This window comes from Scomber japonicus, chromosome 12 (genome assembly GCF_027409825.1).
Source record: "Scomber japonicus isolate fScoJap1 chromosome 12, fScoJap1.pri, whole genome shotgun sequence".
Lineage (NCBI taxonomy): Eukaryota > Metazoa > Chordata > Actinopteri > Scombriformes > Scombridae > Scomber > Scomber japonicus.
In genome coordinates, this window is record NC_070589.1 from 34,309,772 (window position 1) to 34,321,455 (window position 11,684).

Here is an 11,684-nt window from a genome sequence, read left to right on the forward strand (position 1 = left end):
CTGTACAGCTGCAGAAACACAAAGAACAGCTTCAACCTGCAGAAAACTCAAACCAAACGTAAATCAGGTAAGACCTCCAGTAAAACCATTAGAAACACTTGTTGCTGCATAATAAGGAGAAAGCTTAAACATGATTAGCACTCAAGTGATTTGATCAGTTGGATAATTATAATCAATAATTGTACCCATACAGAGTTTTTTAAACAATCTTAATAATTAAGGATAGGTTAGGATAATTAACTGAAATGTATTGATTGTTGGTGAAAATGTTTATTGGTGGGTCTATGTCATACCCAACAATGTCCAGTCTGCAGTTTATAATATACTAATATTCTACTTATGATTATATCTACCTTTAAAAAAACTAGTTTAGTTTATCTGTCCATGTTTGTTTATCTAGGAAAGTTCATACTGTGTCAGAGACTGATGATTTGTGTTGTGGAAAACACGGACGGAAACGCAGAATTTGTCTCATTTATATTGTGGAGTTTGATCAATTGTGAATGCAATTTATAAAAATCATAGTTTTCCCACCATTATAAGATTACTAAACTAAACTGAATGAACAGAAATAAATATCTACTGTGTTTTACCATATATGGTCACACACACACAAACACACACACACACACACACACACACACACACACTTGCTTAGGAATACTCTCTCCGCTTCCTGGATAGCAGCTCTCATTTTGTCTTTCCCATACTTGGACCACAGGTTAGTTTGCACTATTTTCACAGTCAGTAATAGTTTTGTCCAGGTCAGCCTCCTGCTACTTGTAAAGTTCTGCTTCTTCATCAGCTGTATTAGCTTCAATGTCTGCTAGGCCAGCTCTGTATTCATCATTAGTTTCACTGATATTCCTAGCCTCAGAGGTGAGCTTCTTGAACTCCTTTCATAGGTCAATCTCATCCAGATTCTCCACTCCCCTTCTGAGGAAATTAGCCAGTTTGGTGAAAGCACCTTTAGCCAAGATCCTGTCCCGCTTTAGTTCCTGTTCAGTTTTTCCCAACGGCTTCCTTCGCTGTTTCAGAAGATTTATTTACAGTCAATTCTCTTCTTGCGTTCTGACTTTTGTCTGACTTTGTCCTCACTGTCATGTCTTGGTCATCAACTGTCAAGTTTGTGGTTTCTTCTGCATCAATATCTGCCCAAACTTAACAAAAAGCCCAGATCACAACATTTATTTAAGTTTTCAGGTTTTCAGTTTTCAGGTTGATGACCTTCAATAAAAATCATAAGAATCACATGTAAAATATAGAATATTGAGGAATTTGATCAACTGTAGATGGATTTTTATAAAAACCATAGTTTTCCCACCATTGTAAGATTCAGGAACAGCAGATAAATGTTTTTCACAGCATCTAAACTGAATGAGAGTCTTTATTGTGTTTTACCATATATGGTCACACAGACAGACCGACAGACAGACACACACACACACACACAAACTTGCTTAGGGGTATTTTGGGGACAGATGAAAAATTCCCCCTCTCTGGGGACACCATTTTCTGAGCGGTTTAGAGGGAAGATACCACCATCAATATTACAAATAAGACCACTTGTGATTATATTTTCTCTGTTTTCTGCAACCAACAGCTTCTCTCCATTTCCTTCCCCTGTGTTCCTGCTGACCAAGTCTGCCATTCCACAGTTTCTTTGTGGAGTTTTGTAAGTTTTAGCCAGTCCTAAAACTGTGTATCTGTGATATCTCAAATAATATTTATCCTACAAGTGTATGTCTATAGTTATTATTTGATTTAGTGTTGATGCAGTACGTCTGTGTTGCAGCCACATTACAAGGTGACAAACAACAAGAAGAACTAACAAGCTGTTGTCCATGTTTTCCAGTTCACACTGAGCAATGGATGCCGACAACAAGCAGACGGTGGAGGTGGCAGCGCTCGGCCGACCTTTCAGCCTCGGGATGCTGTATGACTGCCGTAAAGACTCACTGATCCCTGGTAAACATTCACATGTAGAAATAATGCATCATACCTAGCCGAGACCAAAAATATATTTAAACTTGAAATGGGTTGGTACACTGCTTTGGAAGAAGATCTGAAATCTGAGATGGATGTTTGGAAAAGAGACCTTTTAAATTGTACACTTAGTTCAGGAATAAAAACTTGTATTCATAAGTTGTAATACTTGAATATTGCTACATTTTATTATTGGATCACCCGGACTGATTTTTGATCAGCGGTGAACTGTTCTCTTTTGTACATCTGTTAAAGGTGTCATATGATTCCATAAGGGCATTCATGAATTCATGCTGATCTTTATCTTTTGCCTCTTCTTTTGCAGCCATCACATTGTGGGACCATGATGACCTAAAAGATAATATACGAGAAAGACCTCAGTGCTACAACAATTTTGACATAGTTGCATCTGAATCAATTGCAGATAAATCTTCAGCATTAAATGTTAAAGCATCCCTGAAGGCAAGTTTCTTAGGTGGACTAATAGAGGTTGGAGGATCTGCCAAATACCTGAATGATAGTAAAACATCCAAAAATCAGGCCAGAGTAACACTGAACTACCAAGCAACCACAAAGATGCAGCAACTGTCAATGAATCAACTTGGAAAAGTCAAGCATCAAAATGTCTTTGATAAAGGAATAGCAACACATGTAGTCACCGCTATCCTCTATGGAGCACAAGCCTTCTTTGTCTTTGACCGTGAGGTGTCTAATGAAGAAAGTCATCAAGATATTCAGGGCAACTTGAAGGTGATAATCAAGAAAATCCCCAGCCTCTCAATAGAGGGGGAAGGTTCCCTCCAAATGGACGACAATGACACTGAAAGGGTGAAGACGTTCTCCTGCAAATTCCATGGAGACTTTTGACTGCCGAAAACTCCAACAACCTTTCAGGATGCTGTAGAAGTCTACCAAAGCCTGCCACAACTGCTGGGAAGCAATGGAGAAAATGCTGTACCAGTGAAAGTCTGGCTGATGCCACTTGAGTTTTTAGATTCATCAGCTGCTAAACTCGTCCGTCAGATAAGTTTAGGATTAGTGCAGGAATGCCAGAGTGTCCTGGAGGACTTCACTGAGCTGGAAATGAGATGCAATGATGCAATAAGAACCGCCACTGCACAGCAGTTCCCACAGATTGGTGACAAACTTAAAACTTTTAAAGAATATTTCTCTGAGTACAAACTGGAATTCCAACAAAACTTGGCAAAGATACTTCCATCAATCCGGGGAGGAGGGGAAGAGGAGGCTGTGCTGGCAGAGATCCTGAAGAAGAGACGTTCTTCTCCTTTCAACAACACAAGCCTGAACGAGTGGATGGACTGTAAAGAGAGAGAAATCTACACTTTACAGTCTTTCACCGACAAGATGAAAAACACCAAGATTGTCCCATCTCAAAATGAATTGTACAAGGAAACTCTGAGTGCAGAACATGCTGTGTGTCTTGTTTTCACCTCACTGGGAAGTGCTGAACCGTACCTCTCAGCTTTATCAAACTACTTAGAAGAAAAACCCAAACCAGACAACCCTCAAGATCCACGTTGTTATGACACAGAGAAGAAACAATGGTACGCCTCTAAAGAAGTATCAGATGTAATGAGGACCAAAGCAAAGCTGTTCAGTGATTTTGCGGAGGCCAACGAGGAGAATAAGAGAATTAAATTCCTGACAGTGGGTTTAACAAATGAGTCACAGAAAGGTTCAAGCACCTATGTTTACAAGGTCGACTTTCTTGACAGTGAAAACTTTGAGCCTCCTTCAAAGCCTGAAACAGTGACAGCAGGTGATGTAACCCACAACAGTGTGACACTGAAGATCTCTCCACCAAGATTTGGAGTAGAGAACATCACCTCCTACTGTGTAGAGTACTGTGTCAGTGGAGAGGATGGATGGAAACAAACACCAGCAGCAAAAGCTGAAGAAGTCACAGTGAGCGGTTTGACTCCTAACACAGAGTATACGTTCAGATGCAGAGCAGTGACCTCAGTAGGTGTTGGACCAGCAAACTCAGGTGAGATATCAGTTAGATGAGAGAAACTTGCTGAGAGTGAACAAGAGTTCCACATGAATCAATGTAAAACAGCTGTCAGCAGCTATCCTGACCAACACATCATTAAACAACCACATGGGTCGATTGTCCATGCACTCCAGGGTAGAATATTCTAGTATGCTGCCTCCATCTGCAGGAATGTTGAAACCGATAAAAACAGTGCTAAAAATAATTATGTTTTATGATGTGGCAAGTCCAGTGAATAGTACTTTAGAGTACTTTATAGTACTTTTCATATTTGCAACATTTTTTTTACTGTACAAGTACTGTAGCTAATATCGGTAAACGGTAAGTAACTAGTGTAACTTCACAACAAGTTGAGTATCCTACACAACAAGTTGAGCTGTCATACCACTGCCACATACAGCTTTAGGGGGACAAAGAATAACTTATTTCCAGTAATTAAGTGTAATGTTAGTCAGAGCTAGCAAACGCGGCAGTCATTTTCAGACCCACCCACTAAATCCTGAATACAGAAATCTTGAAACACAGTTTGTGAAGCCTAGCTCCACAATTCAAATCTAAACGGTTGAAATGTTTTTTACACCTTTTTTAGAAATACATTTATGACCTCTTTAATGTGTTTAGAAGAAAATGTCTGAATTCACTTTACACAGTCTTTAAAGTGTTTGTTTCAACAAAAAAATACAAAATATTGTAATTATACTCTCTGAAACCAAAAAGACAGCAACTAAGAGATGAAGCACTCATGTAGCCTAAAACTGTGTCTGAACAATTTGAACCTTTCCAGCCATTATTTTCATAACTGATGTGGACTTATTGAACACACTTTATGAACACACATAGCATTGATTGTTTGTCTTTTCTTTTAGTCTCCAGGTCAACAATCTACAGCAATAACGAGAAGATTAGGATTGTGATGGTGGGGACCAGTGCAGTTGAGAAAAGCATAACAGGAGATATCATTCTGGGAAGAAAGTTCTTTGAATGTGCGCAGTCCAATGAATTTCAAGGTTATTTTTGGCGTATGATAGATGGTAAAGTGGATGGACAAAAGGTTGCTCTTATTAACACTCCAGATCTGTTTGACACCTGGAACAATGAAGAGAAAACCGACGACGACCTCCTTGCCCAGTGCATTGCTTATGCTTCTCCTGGACCTCATATCTTCCTGATTGTCATCAGACCTGACAGATTGACAAAGGAAGACAAGCAGACGCTGCAGAAGATTCAGACAATCTTTGGTAAGGAAGTCGACAAATACTGCATGGTTCTCTTTACTGGTGGTGACCTGCTCAAAGAGAAACCTATCGAGGAGTTCTTGAAGGACAACAAAGATCTGCAAGAACTTTTGACCAAATGTGACGGTCAGTATCACGCCTTCAATAATAAGCTGGAGGATCGTTCTCAGGTCAGCGAGCTGCTCAAGAAGATCACAAATATAACAGAGAAGAACGGAGGAAATCATTACACCAATGAAATGTTCCAGGAGACAGACAGAGTGATTCACAAGGAGAAACAACGAATCCTCAGAGAGAGAAGAACAAATGTGCAGCAGGAGGAACTGGTGACAAAAGAATAAAAAAGTAAAAGTATGAACGAAAGATTATTGTTCTCAGGTCAGCAAACGTGAAAGCGAAGCATAAATCCTGGATCATCTTCACTTTACAAACTGCCTCTGAAAGAAGAAGATATGGACATTGATCATTTCTCATGCTTCATATCTGAAATATTAAATCACCTTGTTGCTTTGACATGTTGTGTTACATTAAATAGTTGATGATTTAAACTAGTTCTTAATCTGACAGTATCACATATATATTGTGCATGAAGTTATATAAGCAGCTATATATGATATGTACTCATGAATGATGTTTTTATAGATTGACTCTCAGTTTTATTCCTGTTTGATTGTATTGATTGTTGAAGATTGTTTAAGGACAAAGAGTTGTGATACATTTTCTCCAGTTGTTCTTTTCCTCTTATATTGATTGCAGCTCTATTATGTATGAAGTGTTTTATCTGTTGGTCTCGTTTTAGTCGTGTCAGGACTGCAGGTGCAAATTAACTATTGAGCACATTTACATTGACTTTACATTGTTAAAATGTCAATGTTCACACTGACTCTGCGTTTTTATGGCTGCACCATTATATTAAATAGAGAACGTTTAGATGTCTTCTTCATTATTTTAAACTTATTTCCTGAAATTTAACCTGACAGTTTGGAGAGTTTTAATTTTTTCTTGAATTACTTTTATCTCATTTAAATATGTTTTTTCTATGCTTGCCTTTTTCCTACATTGAAATTATTCTTACTCATCAAATTGTTTTTATTTGTTCCCTTTTAAAATGTAATTATGTTATGACTTTTTTAATTTGCTGCCATGTGTGTTTTTGTAATTTTGAGAACTGAAGTTATTTCTATATTTGTTTTCTACTGTATATTTCATTATCTTTGAGGGTATTTTTCATAATCACAAAATACAAAGAAAACAAATGCAACCTGGAACTGTTTTATAAACCAATTTTATTCTTGAATGAATTATTATAATTATCATTATTTTAATTGTCCATTTTATCTTTAAAACCATCCATAGAAAGAAAAGAATAAAGCTCGTTATACGCCTGTTGGTGCCACCTCTGTGACTCCAGTGAGACGACCTGAGCTCTGTCTGACTCTGACTTGATAAATAAAATTATTAAAGCAATTTTCCCTCCTAGATGTTTATTTCTCAGACTGAATCAACAGATCAAATGTTCAAACTGACTCAAGTATAACAGAATAAAACACTTTTATCAGAGGACTTTGTCCATCAGAAACACATACAACTCTGTCATATAATCAGATTTAAGTTAACATGTTGAATTGGTTAACAAAAAGCTGCTTATCTCCACATCCAGCAGTTATTGATCAACATTATCATTCACTAGTTCATTGTCTTTCTGTCCACCTGATGAATATAAAATCCAATATTCTCTCTCTTTTAGCTCTGTTTTTTCTCCTGAGGGAAATATCTAAATGCTCATCCTTTGGTGCTGAGCAGGTAGAGTACAGTGGCCTTTTTTTTACAGCTTTTTCTATGGGTTAGGGTTAGGGTTATATATATATGACATATTATATATATTATATATATATGACATTACCATTATCATTTTGACTGCAAAGACAGATGATGAAATATGATTTCAGTTGGACTTGAAACAGTTTATAACAACCTGCAGTGATGACTGAAGGTTAACAGGAGCCTCCACTAGAGGGCACTCTTGATGTTGGATATCAGTACAGATGCAGCCTGCAGCTGTTTCCTTCCTGCTCCTTTGCTCATTTCCACTGCCAGTGTAAGTAGAGATGTTTGTGTTCATCACTGTGGACAGATGAAGGTCCGTCTGTGTGAATGTGGAACATCTTCAGACCTCTCAACATCCTCTGAGCATGAACGTGGTCTTAGATCAGGCGTGTCAAACTCATTCCACAAAGGGCCGTGTGGCTGCAGGTTTTCATTCCAACCAAGCAGGAGCACACATGCACACCAATCAGTTGACTGAAGTGTGAGTTCAGCTGATTAAATGAGTCGAGCCTGGTGTGCTCCTGCTTGGTTGGAATGAAAACCTGCAGCCACATGGCCCTTTGTGGAATGAGTTTGACACCTGTGTCTTAGATCATCTGACCAGTTACTTCTAGCTGGTTCCAAACTGTGGAGTGCACTTCCTGTAGAGATTACTGTCGACAGCTGAGTCAGCATTAAAAATCATTTAAAAGCCTTCTTTAGGATGGCATTGTTGTTATGTACCAATGTTTAATGTCTGTTCTATATACATGTATATTCATGTTTTTTAGGTGAGCAAAAGTATTGAAACAGATAGATTTAAAATAGATTAAAGTGAATAAGACTTGATATTTAGTTGCAAATCCTTTACTTGCAATTACTGCATCAAGCCTGTGACCCATTGACATCACTAAACTTTTGCATTCTTCTTTTGTGATTCTTTTCCAGGCTTTCACTGCAGCCTCTTTCAGTTGTCTTCATCAGGTAAAATGCATGCTTTATAGGGTGTACGTCTGGAGATGACTTGGCCAGTCTAAAACCTTCCACTTCTTGCCCCTGATGAACTCCTTTGTTGTTTGTGCAGTGTGTTTTGGTTCATTATCTTGCTGCATGATGAAGTATCTCTCAATCAGTTTGGTTGCATCTTTCTGTAAATTGGAAGAACAAATGTTTCTATAGACTTGTGAGTTCATTTTGCTGCTGCCATCATGTGTTACATCATCAATGAAGATTAATGAGCCCGTCCCAGGAGAAGCCATGAATCATGAGCAGATCCATTCTTTCTCCAAACTTTAGACTTTCTATCACTTTGGTAAAGGTTAATCTTTGTCTCATCAGTCCATTAAACTTTGTCCCAGAATTTTTGAGGCTTGTCTTTTTTGGCAAAATCCATCCTGGCCTTCCTATTCTTTTTGCTAATGAGTGGTTTGCATCTTCTGGTGTAGCGTCTGTACTTTTGTTCATGAAGTCTTCTGTGAACAGTAGATTTTGAGAGACAGTCTTACAAGCCTTTACTTTTAACCTGATCCTTTACTTTCTGTGGTCCAAGTTCAGGTCAAGTAAAAAAAAATCACTATAATCTAGTTGTTTTTTTTCTAGGGGAGGGGGCAACAAACTTGTCCCAGCCAGTTTAGAATATCTTTGTAAAATAAACAGAAATTGATCTTTTCACACTTCATTTGCTTTACTCTGTGACATACCAAAGGGTTTCAGGTATAGACGAGACAACTGATCTTAACTGGATTGTTTTGAGAAGGAATGAAGTTTAGTTTGAGCTGGAAGAGTACAAACACATCTGTAGGTGAGGGGTGAAGTGACTGACTGTTGGTTTCTGGTTGGTTTCCTTACTTTCAGACAGTCACAATATCGGATCTTGATGTTAAAAATGGGCGACATGTCAAATTGTGAGGTAAACATTTGTAGCAGTAATCACTGAGCTTCATATTGCTCTGAAATGAACTGGACTTTAATGTGGATGATGTAAAATGTGGGCCTGCAATAATTTGCTCTAAATTGTAGTAAAGTATAAGTTAAAGTACAAATACCTCAAATTATTGCATTATGCCACAGAGAAAATCTAATAATTCTGGTATGTCTTATTTTTTACAAATATATGATAGATATGATTCTGTTGGATGATCAGTGTGTTCAATCAGTGTCTGTCCTCATTACATACTGTTGAAAGATCATTGATTTGATGTAATTTATTTCATCCAAACCTTTTCATGTCCTCACTTTTCTGCATTCACTGTCAATTGTCACATTAGTGCAGCATTTGGACCTTTGATCCCTGCTACTTTATTTTTTGATCACTTTCACCATTACAGGGCTACTGTGTCATTTTTAAATTTCTCCCAAGGGGATAAATAAAGTGTACCTATCCTACCGGGTTAAACCAGATGCTGTTGGTTTGCTGCTGATTCAACATTTCAGTAAATGATTGATGGACATGAAATCATACAAACATTTCTTGCACAATGCTGGACACAAATATGGAAGCTGGGAGCAAACAGTTCCCTTTGTGCAAATGCTGGAAACCCCGTAGTCACCAGCAGCGTATATAAAGGCTGAATGAGGCTCGGGCTTCATTGATTTGGTCTCCTGCTTGTCCTTCGTCACCATGAATCTGTGGTTTAGCGTTCATTTCCTGTTTGCAGGGTTGTACCTGAGCAGCTCGGCTCCGACACCTGAAGAGTGCCAAGGTTTGGTCAAGCCTCTGTCCCTGATCGACCACAGCGTGGTAAACCCTCCTCTGATTCAGAATATCTGTCTGATGTCTGCATGTTCAGAGTTGTGAAGGTTACTATGGAAATGTAATAGATTACAGATTATTAGTTACTCTATTTAAAATGTAATAAGTAATGTAACTATTTCAATGACTTGGAATATAAAATAAAGATATTTGAAAAAGGTCAAAAGTCTGGCATTGGTTTCATTGGTACTGTGACACCATTTAAGCCCATGTGTGCTCCAAATTTGTGTCTGTTGTCTCTGACTGCATATTTGTGTGCAGATATATGGCAGGTTGAACTTCATCATGGGCTTCGCTGATAATGAAGCACATCGCTCCGCCCTGAAAGCGACCGGCAGCTCCTGGATGAAAATCAGTCCGTCACCGGATCATGCCAGCAGTGTTTTAATGGCTCATGAGAACAGACTGTGAGTTTAGAACATTTAATGAACGTGAATTAGACTTATGTCTTAATTAAGAACAAATAATACTTGTATACATTTTCTTATGAGTCAGTATCAGTCTGAATATGAACTCACCTCATTCTTTGACTTTATTTTCAGAAATGGGACCTGCTCTGGCATAACAACCAAAGTAGACATCCTAGGCGACACCCTAGTTACAGACAGTGAGTTACCTGATCTGACATGAAACTGCAGATTCTACATGTTAGTTAGTCAGAGAAGCCAGCAGGGAGGTCAGATAGTATAGTAGTAACTTTAACCACATGCAGGATGTTACTGCTGATAGAGGCGCCGGACTAGAAAACGCCTCTGTCATTCTGGAGTCACATGACACAGACCTGGAGTTTCATTTGTAGGCTTGTATTAATGACTCTGACTCTGATACACTCAGCGAGCATTTTATCAGGAACACCTGTGAAATCTAATGCAATCCAATACAACAGCTCTGCCTTACATTCTACTTTTCTGAAGAACTTTTAGTCTTTGTTGACATCGTCAGAAAGGGGATCATTCTACTTTATGATTAGTATTGAGGTCATAGTGGGTGGTGTACCAGAGTTCATCAATCAATCAATCAATCAAGGCACTTTACACACAGAGCAGGTCAAGACCATATTCTCTCTAATTTAATTTAAAGAGACCCAACATCCCCATGAGCAGCACTTGGCATAAGGAAGTGTTCCTAATATTTTACAGTGTTGCTTGTTGGTTTGTTGTGTGTCAAATATATTAGCAGCTAAAATGAAACTGTGGTTGTTTCTGTCCTCAGTGCATAACGTCACCTCGACCTCCCAAGTGCTGCAGATTGGCTCTGACAGTTTCGGCTTCATCATCAACAGCACGGCCAGAGACCTCGGGAAGCTCCTCGCCTTGATGAAGCTCGACGGCACCTTTCCAGATCTGATCACCAGCCGTGTCTTTTATGCATTTTGTAAGAAGTAACAGGAGAAGGAGAGAAAATAATGTGTCTCAATGTGACATATTCATTCATCTTTTGGTTTTTGTTTTTTTGTTTCCAGCACGAGAATCAACCATGACGGACTCAGATCTGGAACATTTCAAGAAGCAGGCGAGCTGCCTCGGCTTCACCGGAGAACCAGACTTCCACTATGACCCCAAGACAGGTGACTCACCTGTAAACCTCTGTGCTGACTGAAACACACACAATCTGTGATATCCAACACAGCTGGTGACTTTATGTTTGTTTTTCTCTCAACAGAGTTCTGCGCTGAAGGCGAAGGCGTCAGGGTGTCATTACCATGATGCAAAAACACCTGTTTTAGAAACTGATGAAGTAAAGAAACAGTGACTTGAAATATACAGTGTGTGATCTGTGTTTCTTTATTCATGATTTCTTAATCTAATAAAATCTTGTAACAGAACAGCGACCCTCTTGGATGTGCTGATTCCAGGCATCAAAATGTCCAAAATGTCCTTTTAAAAATCCA

General features: G+C 38.6%; 1 protein-coding gene and 1 pseudogene across 1 annotated transcript; both read left to right on the forward strand.

Moving 5' to 3' along the window:
• The first annotated feature begins 1,868 nt into the window (after positions 1–1,868).
• On the forward strand, positions 1,869–5,576 carry LOC128369828 (cytolytic toxin-alpha-like; annotated as a pseudogene).
• A 3,999-nt stretch (positions 5,577–9,575) lies between these two features.
• LOC128368699 (uncharacterized) lies at positions 9,576–11,622 on the forward strand. Its single transcript, XM_053329558.1, has 6 exons — positions 9,576–9,781; positions 10,055–10,200; positions 10,336–10,400; positions 11,006–11,167; positions 11,256–11,360; positions 11,456–11,622. The coding sequence occupies exons 1-6, from the start codon at positions 9,662–9,664 to the stop codon at positions 11,497–11,499; spliced, it is 642 nt and encodes a 213-aa protein (XP_053185533.1). The 5' UTR covers positions 9,576–9,661; the 3' UTR covers positions 11,500–11,622.
• Positions 11,623–11,684: the final 62 nt, after the last annotated feature.

Excerpts from the sequence above, each read along its gene's own strand:
- LOC128368699 (XM_053329558.1), top strand. The coding sequence starts at position 9,662 with ATGAATCTGTGGTTTAGCGTTCATTTCCTGTTTGCAGGGTTGTACCTG. Across the intron at positions 10,201-10,335 it reads ATGGCTCATGAGAACAGACT|AAATGGGACCTGCTCTGGCA; the intron begins GTGAGTTTAGAA and ends CTTTATTTTCAG. Across the intron at positions 10,401-11,005 it reads CGACACCCTAGTTACAGACA|TGCATAACGTCACCTCGACC; the intron begins GTGAGTTACCTG and ends TTCTGTCCTCAG.